The sequence below is a fragment of the Catharus ustulatus genome, chromosome 33, assembly GCF_009819885.2.
Source record: "Catharus ustulatus isolate bCatUst1 chromosome 33, bCatUst1.pri.v2, whole genome shotgun sequence".
In the NCBI taxonomy this organism is placed as follows: Eukaryota; Metazoa; Chordata; class Aves; order Passeriformes; family Turdidae; genus Catharus; species Catharus ustulatus.
The window spans coordinates 1,711,331-1,729,293 of NC_046253.1; the positions used below are offsets into that span (position 1 = coordinate 1,711,331).

General features: G+C 41.6%; 1 protein-coding gene across 1 annotated transcript in view; it reads left to right on the plus strand.

Moving 5' to 3' along the window:
• AKAP8L (A-kinase anchoring protein 8 like) overlaps positions 1-17,963 on the plus strand; it is a 34,314-nt gene that overhangs the window by 11,183 nt on the left and 5,168 nt on the right. The window contains 8 exon segments of the mRNA XM_033083698.1: positions 648-694; positions 997-1,033; positions 6,116-6,213; positions 6,215-6,231; positions 9,738-9,879; positions 12,359-12,464; positions 13,613-13,743; positions 17,832-17,927. Of these exon segments, the coding sequence (XP_032939589.1) occupies positions 648-694; positions 997-1,033; positions 6,116-6,213; positions 6,215-6,231; positions 9,738-9,879; positions 12,359-12,464; positions 13,613-13,743; positions 17,832-17,927 (674 nt within the window).

The following is a 17,963-nucleotide window of genomic DNA, read 5'->3' on the forward strand; positions in this document are numbered from 1 at the left end:
AGATAGAAAATCCCAAAGTTATCTGAAATTCCTGAGATTCCAGATAAAAATTCCCAAAGTTATCACTAATTCCTGGGTTGCCAGATAAAAAAATCCAGGATTTAGCCCAAATTCCTGAGATTCCAGATAAAAATTCCCAAATTTATCTGAAATTCCTGAGTTTGCTGATAAAAATTCCCAAATTTATCCGAAATTCTTGAGATTCCAGATAAAAAATCCAAAATTTATCTGGAATTCCTGAGCTTCCAGACAAAAATTCCCAAATTTATCCCAAATTCCTGGGTTTCCAGATAAAAAATTCCCAATTTTATCCCAAATTCCTGAGTTTCCAGATAAAAATTCCCAGGCTTTGTCCTAAATTCTTGAATTTCCAGCTAAACTTCCCTGCATTTGTCCCAAATTCCCAATTTTTGGGGCAAAATACCAGGATTCCAACTAAAAATTCCCAGGATTTAGCCCAAATTCCCAATTTTTAAGCTAAATTCCAAGATTTTTTCCCCAAATTCCCAATTTTTGGAGCTGGAATTCCAGGATTTATCCCAAATTCCCAATTTTTGGAGCTAAATTCCAAGATTTTTTCCCCAAATTCCCAATTTTTGGGGCTGAAATCCCAAATTTTATCCCAAATTTTTTTTTATCCTTTCCAGAGGAAGGCACAGAAGGAGAATCTGGAGAAAAGGAAGAATCCAGAGGGGTGAGTGAGGAGAAATTCTGGAATTTTGGGAATTCCTGAAGGATTTGGGGTGGGAGAGGGAAAATCCCAAAATTTTGGGATCTGAGGGAGGGAAATTCTGGGATTTTGGGGCAATTCCAGAAGATTTTTGGTTGTGGGGGAAGGACTGGAAATGGAATTTTTTGTGGGAAATTTGGGAATTTTATTGGGAAAATCCCCCCCAAAATTTGGGATTCTGAGCCCAAATCCAAGGGAAAAAACCAAAAACTCCTGGAATTTCCATCCAGGGGGTTCTGAATTCCCAAATTTTTTGTTTTTTTCAGGAAGGGGAGGATGAAGAAGGAAGAGATTCTGAGAAAGGTGAGAAATTCCAGGAATTCCTGGGGGCTTTTCCAGGGAATTTCAGGGGTCAGGGGAGGAAAAAAATGAGGAAAATTTCAGGAATTTGGGATCAGGGGAGGAAAAAATCAGAAAAATTTCAGGAATTTGGGGATCAGGGAAGGAAAATCCAGAGAATTTCATCCCCAAATCTCAGAATTCTGGAGCTGATTTATTCCTAACTCCTGAAATTTGGGAATCATCCATCCCTAAAACCAGAAAATTTGGGATGAATTCATCCCTAAATCCCAGAGAAATCTGGGGTTGATCCTTCCCTGAATCCAAGAAATCCCCAAATCCCAGAAATCTGGGATTGATCCAGCCCAAAAATCAATTTACTGAGATTTGAGGTTGGATTTCCTGGAATTTTGGGGTGGATTCCTTTGGATTTGGGGCTGGATTTTATTTGGAATTTCCTGGGATTTTATTTAAGATTTTGTGGGATTTTATTTGGGATTTCCTGCGATTTTGAGCTGGATTTCATTGGATTTTGGGTTGGATTTCCTGGGATTTTGGGATGGAATTTGGGTTGGATTTCCAGGGATTTAGGATTGGATTCCCTCAGATTTTGGGCTGGATTTTGTTGGATTTTGGGTTGGGTTTCCTTGGATTTGGGGTTGGATTCCCTGGAATTTTGGGGTTGGATTTTGGGGTTGGATTTCCTGGAATTTTGGGGTGGATTCCTTTGGATTTGGGGCTTGAATCTCTCAGGTTGGGGGTTGGATTTCTTTGGATTTTGGGTTGGATTCCCTGGATTTTGATTTGGATTTAATGGGATTTTGGGTTGGATTTCCTGGGATTTTGGGTTGGATTTTTGTTTGGATTTCCAGGGATTTGGTTTTAATTTCTTGGGATTTTAATTTGGATTTTCTGGGATTTTGATTTGGATTTCCTGTGATTTTGGGTTGGATTATTGATTTGATTTGGGGTTGGATATCCATGGATTTGGGTTTGGATTTTGGTTTGAATTTCCTGGGATTTTGGGTTGGATTTCAGTTTGGATTTTGGGGTTGGATTCCTTTGGATTTGGAGCTGGATTCTCTCAGATTTGGGGTTGGATTTCTTTGGATTTTGGTTTGGATTTCCTGGATTTTGGGGTTGGATTTTGGGTTGGATTTCCTGGAATTTGAGTTGGATTTCCTTGGATGTGGGGTTGGATTTTGTGGGATTTTGGGTTGGGATTCCTGGGATTTGAGTTGGATTTCCTTGGATTCCTTGGAATTTTGGGGTTGGATTTTGGGCTGGATTTTGTGGGATTTAGGGTTGGATTTTTTGGGATTTGGGGCTGGATTTCCAGGGATTTAGGATTGCGTTCTGTCAGATTTTGGACTGCATTTTGTTGGATGTTGGGTTGGGTTTCCTTGGAATTTGAGTTGAATTTCCTGGGATTTAGGATTGGATTTTGGGTTGGATTCCCTGGAATTTGGGGTTGGATTCCCTGGGATTTTGGGGTTGGATTTTGGGCTGGATTTCATTGGTTTTGGGGCTTGATTCTCTCAGATTTGGGGTTGAATTTCTTTGGATTTGGGATTGGATTTCCTGGGAATTTGGGTTGGATTATTGGTTTGATTTGGGGTTGGATTTCTTTGGATTTGGGGTTGGATTTCCTGAGTTTTGGGGTGGATTCCTTTGGATTTGGGGGTTGATTCTCTCAAATTTGGGTTGGATTTCTTTGGATTTTAATTTGGATTTTTTTGGGATTTGGGGTTGGATTTTGGGTTGGATTTCTTAGGATTTGGGGCTGGATTTTATTTGGGATTTCCTGGGATTTTATTTAAGATTTCCTGGGATTTTGATTTGGATTTCCTGTGATTTTGGGTTGGATTATTGGTTTGATTTGGGGTTGGATATCCATGGATTTGGGTTTGGATTTTGGTTTGAATTTCCTGGGATTTTGGGGTTGGATTTGGGTTGGATTTCCTGGAATTTAGGATGGGATACCCTCAGATTTTGGGTTGAATTTTGTGGGATTTTGGGTTGGGATTCCTGGAATTTGAGTTGGATTTCCTTGGATTTGGGTTCGGATTTTGGGGTTGGATTCCCTTGGATTTGGGGCTGGAATTTCTCACATTTGAGATTGGATTTCCTGGGATTTTGGATTGGATTTTGGGTTGGATTTCTTTGGATTTGGGGTTGAATTTTGGACTGGATTTCCTGGGATTTTGAGCTGGATTTCTTTGGATTTGGGATTGGATTTCCTGGGATTTAGGATGGGATTCCCTCAGATTTTGGGTTGAATTTTGTGGGATTTTGGGTTGGATTTCCTGGAATTTGAGTTGGATTTCTTTGGATTTTGGTTTGGATTTCCTGGGATTTCAGTTTGGATTTGGGGCTGGATTTCCAGGGATTTTGGATTGGATTCCCTCAGATTTTGGTTGGGTTTTGTTGGATTTTGGGTTGGGTTTCCTTGGATTTGGGGTTGAATTTCCTGGGATTTTGGGGTTGGATTCCTTTGGATTTGGGGGTTGATTCTCTCAGATTTGAGGTTGGATTTCTTTGGATTTTGGTTTGGATTTCCTGGAATTTTGGGTTTGGATTTTGGGTTGGATTTCCTGGAATTTGAGTTGGATTTCCTTGGATTTGGGGTTGGATTTTGTGGGATTTTGGGTTGGGATTCCTGGGATTTGAGTTGGATTTCCTTGGATTCCTTGGAATTTTGGGGTTGGATTTTGGGCTGGATTTTGTGGGATTTAGGTTGGATTTTTTGGGATTTTGGGCTGGATTTCCTTGGATTTGGGGTTGGATTTTGGGCTAGATTTCCTGGGATTTTGTTTTGGGTTTCCTGGGATTTGAAGCTGGATTTCTTTGGATTTGGGGTTGGATATCCAGGGATTTAGGATTGAATTTCTTCAGATTTGGGTTTGGATTTTGGTTTGGATTTCTTTGGATTTGGGGCTGGATTTCATTGGATTTTGGGTTGGATTTTGTTGGATTTTGGGTTGGATTTCCTGGAATTTTGGGGTGGATTCCTTTGGATTTGGGGCTTGAATCTCTCAGATTGGGGGGTTGGATTTCTTTGATTTTAGTTTGGATTTCCTTGGATTTCTTTGGATTTGGTGTTGGATTTGTTTGGATTTCAGTTTGAATTGGGGGCTGGATTTCCTGGGATTTGGGGATGGATTTTGATTTGGATTTCCTGAGATTTTGCTTGGATTTCCAGGAATTCTGGGGTTGAATTTGGGGTTGCATTTCCTGGGATTTAGGATTGGATTCCCTCAGATTTTGGGCTGGATTTCAGTGGATTTTGGGCTGGGTTTCCTGGGATTTCTTTCGATTTGGGGTTGGATTTTGGTTTGAATTTCCTGGGATTTGGGGTTGGAATTTGGGTTGGATTTCCTGGGATTTAGGATTGGATTTTGGGTTGGATTTCCTTGGATTTCAGTTTGGTTTTAGGGTTGGATTTGGGTTTGGATTTCCTGGGATTTAGGATTGGATTCCCTCAGATTTGGGGTTGGATTTTGTTGGATTTTGTTTTGGATTTCCTGGGATTTGGTTTTAATTTCTTGGGATTTTAATTTGGATTTTCTGGAATTTGATTTCGATTTTCCTGGGACTTGAGCTGAATTTCCTGGGATTTGGTTTGGATTTCCTGGGATTTAGGATGGGATTCCCTCAGGTTTTGGACCTGGGATTTGGGGTTGGATTTCATTGGATTTTGTGTTGGGATTCCTGGGATTTGAGTTGGATTTCCTTGGATTTGGGGTTGGATTCCCTGGAATTTTGGGGTTGGATTTTGGGGTTGGATTTCTTTGGATTTGGGGCTGGATTTTGGACTGGATTTCCTGGGATTTTGAGCTGGATTTCTTTGGATTTGGGGTTGGATTTCCTGGGATTTGGGATTGGATTTCATTGGATTTTGGGTTGGATTTTGTGGGATTTGGGTTGGGATTCCTGGAATTTGGGGTTGGATTCCCTGGGATTTTGGAGTTGGATTTCAGGTTGGATTCCCTTGGATTTGGGATTTGATTCTCTCAGATTTTGGGTTGGATTTCCTGGAATTTGAGTTGGATTTCTTTGGGTTTGGGGTTGGATTTTGGATTGGATTCCCTTGGATTTGGGGGTTGATTCTCTCAGATTTGGGGTTGGATTTCTTTGGATTTTGGTTTGGATTTCCTGGGATTTCAGTTTGGATTTGGGGCTGGATTTCCAGGGATTTAGGCTGGGATTCCCTCAGATTTTGGGCTGGATTTTGTTGGATTTGGGTTTGGATTTTGGTTTGAATTTCCTGGGATTTTGGTTTGAATTTCCTGGGATTTTGGGTTGGATTTCCAGGAGTTTGGGGTTGGATATTTTTGGAATTTTGGAGTTGGATTTTGTTTGGATTTTCTGGGATTTGGTTTGGATTTCATTGGATTTTGAGTTGGATTTCCTGGAATTTGGGGCTGGATTTGTGATTGTATTTACTGGATTTTTGGGGCTGGATTTTGGTTTGGATTTCCTGGGATTTTGATTTGGATTTCCTGGGATTTGGGGTTGGATTTTCCTGGAATTTTGGGGTTGGATTTTTATTTGGATTTTCTGGATTTTTGTTTGAATTTCCTGGGATTGGATTTCCTGGAATTTGATTTGGATTTCCTGGATTTTGGGGTTGGATTTCTTGGGATTTGATTCAGATTTCCTGGGATTTGGGGTTGGATTTTTCTGGAATTTTGGGGGTTGGATTTCCTGGAATTTTGTTTGGATTTCCTGGGATTTAATTGGGATTTCTTGGGATTTGGGGCTGGGTGTGTGGTTGAATTTCCTGGAATTTTGGGACTGGATTTTGGGTTGGATTTCCTGGAATTTGCTTTAGATTTCCTGGGATTTTTTTTTTTTTTTTTTATTTTCTGGATCTTACTTTGGATTTCCTGGGATTTGGGGGTTGCATTTGGGGTTGGATTTTCCTGGAATTTTGGGGTGTAATTTTAATTTGGATTTCCTGGATTTTTGTTTGGATTTCCTGGATTTTTGTTTGGATTTCCTGGATTTTGCTTTGGAATTTCAGGAATTTGATTTGAATTCCCTGGGACATGCCCAGAATCCCCATTAATTCCCATTTTTCCCATTTTCCCCCATTCCCAGCAGCCCTGTCCCTCCCAGAGGAGCTGGCCCAGCTCTCCCAGCTCAGGCAGAAGCTCCAGGCCGGGAGGAAAAACCAGGAGAGGCAGAAGAAACGGCACCGGGGACCGCATGGTGGAGAGGTGATTGCAGGGAATTTGGGAATGTTTCCACTTTTTTTGGGATTATTTGCTTTTTTTAGGAATTTTTTCTGCCCCTTTTTTAGGAATTTTTTCCTCCTTATTTAGGGATTTTTCCATTGTTTTTAGGAATTTTTTCAACTTTTTTTAGAGATTTTTGCTATTTTTTAGGGAATTTTTCCCTTTATTTTGGGATTTTTTCCCCTTTTTTAGGGATTTTTCCCCCTCTTGTTTAAGGAATGTTTCCCCCTTATTTTGGGATTTTTTCCCCCCTTTTTTAGGGATTTTCCTCTTCCTTTTTCAGGAATTTTTCTATTTTTTATTAGGATTTTTTTTCAACATTTTTTAGGGATTTTTGCTATTTTTTAGGGATTTTTTTCCCATATTTCGGGATTTTTTTTTTGGTTTTTTCCTCCCTTTTTTAGGAATTTTTTCTTCCCCGTTTTTAGGAATTTTTTCCTCCTTATTTAGGGGTTTTTCCATTGTTTTTAGGAATTTTTTCAACTTTTTTTAGGGATTTTTGCTATTTTTTAGGGAATTTTTCCTTTTATTTTGGGAATTTTTCCCCTTTTTTTAGGGATTTTTTTTTCCCTTTTTTTAGGAATTTTTTTCCCCCTTTTTTTAGGATTTTTTTTTCCCCTTCTTTTAGGAATTTCCCCTTTTTTTAGGAATTTTTCCCCTTCTTTTTCAGAGATTTTTCCATTTTTTTAGGAATTTTTTCCAACTTTTTTTAGGGATTTTTGCTATTTTTTAGGGAACTTTTCCCTTTATTTCAGGATTTTTTTCCCCTTTTTTAGGATTTTTTTTCAACATTTTTTAGGGATTTTTGCTGTTTTTTACGGATTTTTTCCCCTTATTTTTGGATTTTTTTTCCCCCCTTGATTAGGGATTTTTCCCCCTTTTTTAGGGATTTTCCTCTTCCTTTTTCAGGAATTTTTCTATTTTTTATTAGGATTTTTTTTCAACATTTTTTAGGGATTTTTGCTATTTTTTACGGATTTTTGTCTCCTTATTTCAGGATTTTTTTTTGCTTTTTCCCCCTTTTTTAGGAATTTTTTCTGCCCCTTTTTTAGGAATTTTTTCCTCCTTATTTAGGGATTTTTCCCTTTTTTTCAGTCAACTTTTTTTAGGGATTTTTGCTATTTTTTAAGGGAATTTTTCCTTTTATTTTGGGAATTTTTTCCCTTTTTTTAGGAATTTTTTTCCCCCTTTTTTTAGGATTTTTTTCCCCCTTCTTTTAGGAATTTTCCCCTTTTTTTAGGAATTTTTCCCCTCCTTTTTCAGGAATGTTTCCATTTTTTTACCAATTTTTTCCACATTTTTTAGGGATTTTTGCTATTTTTTAGGGAATTTTTCCCTTTATTTCAGGATTTTTTTCCCTTTTTTAGGATTTTTTTCCCCCTTTTTTAGGGATTTTCCCCTTTTTTAGGAACATTCCCCTTTTTATGATTTTTCTGCTCCTTTTTCAGAAATTTTTCCTTTTTTTTGTTAGAATTTTTTTCAACATTTTTTAGGGATTTTTGCTGGTTTTTACGGATTTTTTTCCCCCTATTTTGGGATTTTTTTCCCCCCTTGATTAGGGATTTTCTTCCCCTTTTTTAGGGATTTTCCTATTCCTTTTTCAGGAATTTTTCTATTTTTTATTAGGATTTTTTTCAAAATTTTTTAGGGATTTTTGCTGTTTTTTACGGATTTTTTCTCCTTATTCAGGATTTTTTTTTCGGTTTTTTTTCCCCCTTTTTTAGGAATTTTATCTTTCCCTTTTTTAGGAATTTTTTTCTCATTATTTAGGGATTTTTCCTTTTTTATTTAGAAATTTTTTCAGCTTTTTTTAGGGATTTTTGCTCTCTTTTAGCAAATTTTTTCCCTTATTTCAGGATTTTTTTTCCATTTTTTCCCCCCTTTTTTAGGAATTTTTTCTTCCCCGTTTTTAGGAATTTTTTTCCTCCTTATTTAGGGGTTTTTCCATTGTTTTTAGGAATTTTTTCAACTTTTTTTAGGGATTTTTGCTATTTTTTAGGGAATTTTTCCTTTTATTTTGGGAATTTTTCCCCTTTTTTTAGGGATTTTTTTTTCCCTTTTTTTAGGAATTTTTTTCCCCCTTTTTTTTAGGATTTTTTTTTCCCCTTCTTTTAGGAATTTCCCATTTTTTTAGGAATTTTTCCCCTCCTTTTTCAGGAATGTTTCCATTTTTTTACCAATTTTTTCCACGTTTTTTAGGGATTTTTGCTATTTTTTAGGGAATTTTTCCCTTTATTTTGGGATTTTTTTTCCTTTTTTAGGGATTTTTCCCCCTCTTGTTTAAGGAATTTTTCCCCCTTATTTTGGGATTTTTTTTCCCCCTTGATTAGGGATTTTCTTCCCCTTTTTTAGGAATTTTCTCCTTCCTTTTTCAGGAATTTTTCTATTTTTTATTAGGATTTTTTTTCAACATTTTTTTAGGGATTTTTGCTATTTTTTAGGGAATTTTTTCCCTTATTTCAGGATTTTTTTTTGCTTTTTCCCCCCTTTTTTAGGAATTTTTTCTGCCCCTTTTTTAGGAATTTTTTCCTCCTTATTTAGGGATTTTTCCCTTTTTTTCATTCAACTTTTTTTAGGGATTTTTGCTATTTTTTAAGGGAATTTTTCCTTTTATTTTGGGAAGTTTTTCCCTTTCTTTAGGAATTTTTTTCCCCCTTTTTTTAGGATTTTTTTTCCCCTTCTTTTAGGAATTTCCCATTTTTTTAGGAATTTTTCCCCTCCTTTTTCAGGGATTTTTCCATTTTTTTAGCAATTTTTTTCAGCTTTTTTTAGGGATTTTTGCTATTTTTTAGGGAATTTTTTTTCCTTATTTCAGGTTTTTTTTTTCCAATTTTTTCCCCCCCTTTTTAGGGGGGAAAATCCCTTTTTTAGGAATTTTTCCCCTCCTTTTTCAGGAATGTTTCCATTTTTTTTACCAATTTTTTTCCACGTTTTTTAGGGATTTTTGCTATTTTTTTAGGGAATTTTTCCCTTTATTTTCGGTTTTTTTTTTCCCTTTTTTAGGGATTTTTCCCCCTCTTGTTTAAGGAATGTTTCCCCCTTATTTTGGGATTTTTTTCCCCCTTATTTAGGGATTTTCTTCCCCTTTTTTAGGGATTTTCCTCTTCCTTTTTCAGAAATTTCTCTATTTTTTTTTAGGAATTTTTTCAAATTTTTTTTTTGGATTGCTGCTATTTTTTAGGGAATTTTTTCCCTTATTTCAGGATTTCTTTTGTTTTTTTCCCACCTTTTTAGGAATTTTTTCTTCCCCTTTTTTAGGGATTTTCCCCTTCCTTTTCCAGGAATTTTTCCTTTTTTTTAGGAATTTTTTCAACTTTTTTCCCCCCTTTTTTCCCCCCTTTTCCCCCATTTTTCCCCCATTTTTCCCCCATTTTTCCCCCATTTTTCCCCCATTTTTCCCCCATTTTTTCCCCCATTTTTTCCCCATTTTTCCCCCATTTTTCCCCCATTTTTCCCCCATTATTTCCCCATTTTTCCCCCTTTTCCAGGATCCAGTTTGTGTGCTCCCTGTGTAAGTTCCGGACGTTCTTTGAGGACGAGATCCAGCAGCACCTGGAGAGCAAATTCCACCGGGAGCATTTCCAGTTCGTGGGCACCAAACTGCCCCAGCAGACAGCACAGTTCCTGCAGGTCACAAATCCAAAAATTCCTGAAATTCCCAAATTCCTGAATTCCTGAATTCCCAAATTACAGAATTCCTGAAATTCCTAAATTCCTGAAATTCCCAAATTCCACCGGGAGCATTTCCAGTTCGTGGGCACCAAGCTGCCCCAGCAGACAGCACAGTTCCTGCAGGTCACAAATCCCAAAATTCCTGAAATTCCTAAATTCCCAAATCCCTGAATTCCCAAATTCCTGTAATTCCTGAATTCCCCAAATTCCCAAATTCCTTAATTCCTGAAATCCCTGAATTCCTGAATTCCCAAATTCCTGAAATTCCCAAATTCTTGAATTCCTGAAATTCCTGAAATTCCCAAATTCCTGAATTCCCAAATTCCTGAATTCCCAAATTCCTGAATTCTGAATTCTCAAATTCCTGAATTTCTGAAATCCTCAAATCCCTGAAATTCCTAAATTCCCAAATCCCTGAATTCCCAAATTCCTGCAATTCCCAAATTCCTGAATCCCAAAATTCCTGAATTCCCAAATTCCTGAATTCCCAAATTCCTGAACCCCAAATCCCTGAATTCCTTAATTTCCAAATTCCCAAATTCCCAAATTCCTGAAATTCCCAAATTCCCGAATACCTGAATTCCTGAATCCCCAAATTCCTGAATTCCTGAAATCCCAAATTCCTGAATTTCCAAATCCCCAAATTCCTGAATTCTCAATTTCCCAAATTCCTGAATTCTCAAATTCCCGAATTCCTGAATTTCCAAATCCCTGAATTCCTGAATTCTCAAATTCCTGAATTCCTGAAATCCCAAATCCCCAAATCCCTGAATTCCTGAATTTGCTTTTCCTGCTTTTTTTTTTCTCTCCTCTCCCTGATTTTCCTTTTCCTTGTTTTCCTTTTCCTTCTTTTCCTGCTTTTCCTTTCCCTCCTTTTCTTTCTCCTCTTTTCCTGTTCCATTATCCCAGAATTTGGGGTTTTTTTGGGATGACAATCCTGGAATTCCCAGCAGGAGGGATTGGGGATTTCTGGGATTATTCAGGATTACTCCTGGGGGATTTCTGGGATTATCCAGGGCTGTTCCTGGAGGATTTCTGGGATTATTCCTGGGGGATTTCTGGGATTATCCAGGATTATTCCTGGGGGATTTCTGGGATTATTCCTGGGGGATTTCTGGGATTATCCAGGATTATTCCTGGAGGATTTCTGGGATTATCCAGGGCTATTCCTGGAGGATTTCTGGGATTATTCCTGGGGGATTTCTGGGATTATCCAGGGCTATTCCTGGAGCATTTCTGGGATTATCCAGGATTATTCCTGGGGGATTTCTGGGATTATCCAGGATTATTCCTGGAGGATTTCTGGGATTATCCAGAGGATCTCTGGGATTATCCAGAGAGTTTCTGGGATTATCTAGGATTATTCCTAGAGGATTTCTGGGATTATCCAGTGGATTTTTGGGATGACAATCCCAGCATTTCCCACAGGATGGATTTGGGGATTTCTGGGATTATCCAGGATGATTTTTGGGATGACAATCCCCCCTTTCCCCACAGGATGGATTTGGGGATTTCTGGGATTATCCAGGATTACTCCTGGAGGATTTCTGGGATTATCCAGGATTATTCCTGGAGGATTTCTGGGATTATTCCTGGGGGATTTCTGGAATTATCCAGGATTATTCCTGGGGGATTTCTGGGATTACTCCTGGAGGATTTCTGGGATTATCCAGGGGGATTTCTGGGATTATCCAGGATTATTCCTGGGGGATTTCTGGGATTATCCAGGATTATTCCTGAGGGATTTCTGGGATTATCCAGGATTATTCCTAGGGGATTTCTGGGATTATCCAGGGGATCTCTGGGATTATCCAGGATTATTCCTGGGGGATTTCTGGGATTATCCAGGATTACTCCTGGAGGATTTCTGGGATTATCCAGGGCTGTTCCTGGGAGGTTTCTGGGATTATCGAGGACTGTTCCTGGGGGATCTCAGGGATGACAATCCCAGTTTTCCCCACAGGATGGATTTGGGGATTTCTGGGATTATCCAGGAGGATTTTTGGGATGACAATCCCAGCATTCCCCACAGGATGGATTTGGGGATTTCTGGGATTATCCAGTGGATTTTTGGGATGACAATCCCAGCATTCCCCACAGGATGGATTTGGGGATTTCTGGGATTATCCAGTGGATTTTTGGGATGACAATCCCCCCTTTCCCCACAGGATGGATTGGGGATTTCTGGGATTATCCAGGGGATATCTGGGATTATCCAGGACTGTTCCTGGGGGATTTTTGGGATGACAATCCCACCTTTCCCCACAGGATGGATTTGGGGATTTCTGGGATTATCCAGGATTATTCCTAGAGGATTTCTGGGATTATCCAGTGGATTTCTGGGATGACAATCCCCCCTTTCCCCACAGGATGGATTGGGGGATTTCTGGGATTATCCAGGGGATCTCAGGGATGACAATCCCCCCTTTCCCCACAGGAATACGTGGCCAACAAGACGCGGAAGACGGAGGAGCGGCGCCGCGGGATCCGCGACATCAACGCCGTGATCCAGCAGATCCAGAGGGAGCAGGACCTGACCCAGGGTACCCTGGAATGCAGGGAATCCAGGGAGGGGGATGGGGAATCCCAGGGAATTCAGGGAGGGGGATGGGGAATCCCCAGGGAATTCAGGGAGGGGGATGGGGAATCCCCTGGGAATTCAGGGAGGGGGATGGGGAATCCCCAGGGAATTCAGGGAGGGGGATGGGAATCCCAGGGAATCCAGGGAGGGGGATGGGGGATCCCAGGGAATGGGGCTGAGGGGATCCCAGGGGTGGGAAGGTTTGGGAATGCTGGGATGGGGGTGGGATGGCCCAGAGAGATTCTCCATTCCCAATCCCATCCCTGATCCCATCCCTGATCCTATCCCCAATCCCTGATCCCATTCCTGATCCCATTCTGGATCCCATTCCTGATCTCATTCCCAATCCATGATCCCATCCCTGATCCCATTCCCAATCCATATCCCATTCCCAATCCCTGGTCCCATTCCTGATCCCATTCTGGATCCCAGAGGGATTTTCCAGCCCCATTCCTGATCCTTGATCCCATTCCTGATCCCATTCCTGATCCCATTCCCAATCCCTGATCCCATTCCCAATCCATATCCCATTCCCAATCCCTGATCCCATTCCTGATCCATGATCCAATTGCTGATCCCCAATCTCATTCCCAATCCCTGATCCCATTCCCAATCCCATTCTGGATCCCAGAGGGATTTTCCAGCCCCATTCCCCATCCATGATCCCATTCCTGATCCCATTCCTGATCCCATTCCCAATCCCTGATCCCATTCCTGATCCCATTCCCAATCCCTGATCCCATTCCCAATCCCAGTCACTGTTCCAATCCCTGAGCCCATTCTCATTCCCTGATTCCATTGCAGGGGTGGTCCTGGAACCCTGAGATCTCAGGGTGATTTTCCAGCCCCATATCCCAAATCCCAATCCCAATCCCTTTCCCGTTTCCCAGATCTGGGCCTGGAGCCCTGGGGATCCCAAGGGGATTTTCCAGCCCCACATCCCAATCCCTTATTCCTGTTTCCCAGATCTGGGCCTGGAGCCCTGGGGATCCTGTTGGGTTTTCCCAGTCCCAAATCCCAAATTCCCTGTTCCAGAGCTGGGCCTGGAGCCCTGGGGATCCCAGGGGGATTTTCCAGCCCCAAATCCCAATCCCTTTTCCCGTTTCCCAGAGCTGGGCCTGGAGCACTTTGTGCGCAAGGTGGAGGCCGCTCACTGCTCAGCCTGTGACCTGCTGCTGCCCATGCACGCGGGAGCCATCCAGCAGCACCTCAGATCCCCGGATCACGGCCACAACCGCAGGGTGAGTGAAACAAAATCCCAAAAATCCTGAAATTACTGCTGGGGAGTGACCCCAAATCCACCAGCACCTCAAATCCCCGGATCACGGCCACAACCGCAGGGTGAGTCACCAAAAAATCCTGAAAATCCTGAAATTACTGCTGGGGGATCCCCAAATCCACCCACACCTCAAATCCCCGGATCACGGCCACAACCGCAGGGTGAGTGATCCCAAAAAATCCTAAAAATCCTGAAATTACTGCTGGGGGATCCCAAAAATCCACTAGCACCTCAAATCCCCGGATCACGGCCACAACCGCAGGGTGAGTGAAACAAAATCCCAAAAATATGGGAATTACTGCTGGGGAGTGACCCCAAATCCACACACACCTCAAATCCCCGGATCACAGCCACAACCGCAGGGTGAGTGACCCCAAAAATCCCAAAAATACGGGAATTGCTGCAGGGGGAGTGACCCCAAAATCTGGGAATTCCTGCAGGGGAATCCCAAAAAATCCTGGGAGTTACTGCAGGGGGATCCCCAAATCCACAAACAGCTCAAATCCCCAAATCACAGCTGCAGGGGGAGTGACCCAAAATCCAAAAAAATCCTGAAATTCCTGCAGGGGGAGCCCCAAAAATCCTGGGAATTGCTGCAGGGGGAGTGACCCCAAAATCTGAAAATTCCTGGAGGGGGATTTCCTAAAAATCCTGGGAGTTACTGCAGGGGGATCCCAAAAAATCCACAAACGGCTCAAATCCCCAAATCACAGCCACAGGGTGAGTGAAACAAAATCCCAAAAAATCCTGGGAGTTACTGCAGAGGGATCCCCAAAAACCCAGGAGTTACTGCAGGGGGAGTGACCCCAAAATCTGAAAATTTCTGCAGGGGGATCCCAAAAAATGTGGGAATTCCTGTAGGGGGAGTGACCCAAAGATCTGAAAATTCCTGGAGAGGGATCCCCAAAAATCCAGGAATTGCTGCAGGGGGATTCCCAAATCCACAAACAGCTCAAATCCCTGGATCACAACCACAGGGTGAGTGACCCAAAAATCCCCAAAATCCTGAAATTCCTGCAGGGGGAGTGATCCAAAAATCCCAAAAATCTGGGAGTTACTGCAAGGGGATCCCAAAAATCCTGGGAATTCCTGCAGGGGGAATCCCAAAAAATCCTGGGAGTTACTGCAGGGGGATCCCCAAATCCACAAACAGCTCAAATCCCCAAATCACAACCTTAGGGTGAGTGACCCCAAAATCCCAAAAATCCTGGGAGTTACTGCAGAGGGATCCCCAAAAACCCAGGAGTTACTGCAGGGGAGTGACCCCAAAATCTGAAAATTTCTGCAGGGGGATCCCAAAAAATGTGAGAATTCCTGCAGGGGGAGTGACCCCAAAATCTGAAAATTCCTGGAGAGGGATCCCCAAAAATCCTGGGAGTTACTGCAGGGGGAGCCCCAAAAAATGTGGGAATTGCTGCAGGGGAGTGACCCCAAAATCTGAAAATCCCTGGAGGGAGATCCCCAAAAATCCAGGAATTCCTGCAGGGGGAGTGACCCCAAAATCTGGGAATTACTACAGGGGGATCCCAAAAAATCCTGGGAGTTAGTGCAGGCACATCACCAAATCCACAAACAGCTCAAATCCCCAAATCACAACCACAGGGTGAGTGACCCAAAATCCCAAAAAATCCTGAAATTCCTGCAGGGGGAGCCCCAAAAATCCTGGGAATTCTTGCAGGGGGAGTGACCCCAAAATCTGAAAATTCCTGCAGGGGGATCCCCAAAAATCCAGGAATTCCTGTAGGGGAGTGACCCCGAAATCTGGGAGTTACTGCAGAGAGATCCCAAAAATCCACAAACACCTCAAATCCCCAAATCACAACCACAGGGGGAGTGAAACAAAAATCCCCAAAAATCCTGAAATTCCTGCAGGGGGAGTCACCCCCAAATCCCAAAATCCTGGAATTCCTGCAGGGAGATCCCCAAAAATCCAGGAATTGCTGCAGGGGGATCCCAAAAAATCCTGGGAATTTCTGCAGGGGGATCCCCAAAATCTGAAAATTCCTGGAGAGGGATCCCCAAAAATCCAGGAATTCCTGCAGGGGTATCCCCAAAATCCTGGGAATTCCTGCAGGGGAAGTGACCCCAAAATCTGAAAATTCCTGCAGGGGGATTCCCTAAAAATCCTGGGAGTTACTGCAGGGGGATCCCAAAAAAATGTGAGGATTCCTTCAGGGGAGTGACCCCAAAATCTGAAAATCCCTGGAGAGGGATCCCCAAAAATCCTGGGAATTTCTGCAGGGGGATCCCCAAAAATCCTGGGAATTCCTGCAGAGGAATCACCAAAATAATGGGAATTCCTGCAGGGGGATCCCAAAAAAATATGGGAATTCCTGTAGGGGAGTGACCCCAAAATCTGAAAATTCCTGGGGGAGGATCCCCAAAAATCCTGGAATTCCTGCAGGGGAGTGACCCAAAAATCCTGGAGTTACTGCAGGGGGATCCCCAAAAATTGAAAATTCCTGGAGGGGGATCCCCAAAAATCCTGGAATTCCTGCAGGGGAGTGACCCAAAAATCCAGGAATTCCTGGAGAGGGTTCCCCAAAAATCCAGGAATTGCTGCAAGGAGATCCCAAAAATCCTGGGAATTGCTGGAGGGGAAGTGACCCCAAAATCTGAAAATTCCTGGAGGGGGGATTCCCTAAAAATCCAGGAATTGCTGCAGGGGGATCCCCAAAAAAAATGGAAATTCCTGCAGGGGGAGTGACCCCAAAATCTGAAAATCCCTGGAGAGGGATCCCCAAAAATCCTGGGAATTTCTGCAGGGGGATCCCCAAAAATCCTGGGAATTCCTGCAGGGGGATCCCCAAAAATCCTGGGAATTCCTGCAGAGGAATCACCAAAATAATGGGAATTGCTGCAGGGGGATCCCAAAAATCCAGGAATTCCTGTAGGGGAGTGACCCCAAAATCTGAAAAATCCCTGGAGGGGGATTCCCTAAAAATCCTGGAATTCCTGCTGGAATTTTTTTTTTAGGAATTTTTGCCCCCAGCTCCTTTTCCCCAGGGAATTTTTTTTTTAATTTCCCTGGATTTGTGTCCCACTCTGTAATTTTTTAGGAATTTTTGGGAATTTCTGTCCCACCCTTGGAATTCCCTGGGAATTTTTTGGGAATTTTGGGGAATTTCTACCCCCACTCTCTGGAATTCCCAGGGAAATTTTGGGAATTTTTGCCCCACCCTGGAATTTTTTGGGAATTTTTTTGGAACTTCTGCCCCCACCCTGCAATTCCCAGAGAATTTTTTGGGAATTTTTTGGGAATTTTTGGGGATTTTTTGGGGGGATTTTTTTGGAATTTTTTGGGGGATTTTTTTGGGATTTTTTTGGGATTTTTTTGGGATTTTTTGGGGGATTTTTTGGGAATTTTTTGGGGGATTTTTTTGGGATTTTTTTGGGAATTTTTTTTTTATTTTTTTGGGAATTTTTGGAATTCCTGTACCCACCCTGCAATTCCCAGGGAATTTTTTGGGAATTTTTGTGAATTTTTGTGGAATTTTTGGGATTTTTTTGGGGATTTTTTGGGGAATTTTTTGGGGAATTTTTTGGGGGATTTTTTGGGGGATTTTTTTGGGATTTTTTTGGGAATTTTTTGGGATTTTTTTGGGAATTTTTGGAATTCCTGTACCCACCCTGCAATTCCCAGGGATTTTTTGGGGAATTTTTGTGAATTTTTGGGGAATTTTTGGGATTTTTTGGGGGATTTTTTGGGGGATTTTTTTGGAATTTTTTGGGGCATTTTTTTGGAATTTTTTGGGAATTTTTGGGGGGATTTTTTGGGGATTTTTTGGGGATTTTTGGGGGATTTTTTAGGAATTTTTCGGGGATTTTTTAGGGATTTTTTGGGAATTTTTGGGATTTTTTTGGGGATTTTTTTGGGGGAATTTTTTGGGATTTTTTTTTATTTTTTTTGGAATTTTTGGGATTTTTTGGGGGATTTTTTGGGATTTTTTTTGGGAATTTTTTTGGATTTTTTGGGATTTTTTTGGGGATTTTTTTAGGAACTTTTGGGATTTCTGTCCCCACCCTAAAATTCCCTTTTTCCCTTCCCAGGCCATGATGGAACAATCCAAGAAATCCTCGCTGGTGGTGGCCAGGAGCATCCTCAACAACAAACTCATCAGCAAAAAGCTGGAAAAGTACCTCAAGGTACTGAGAATTCCCAAAATTCCCAAATTCCCAGGG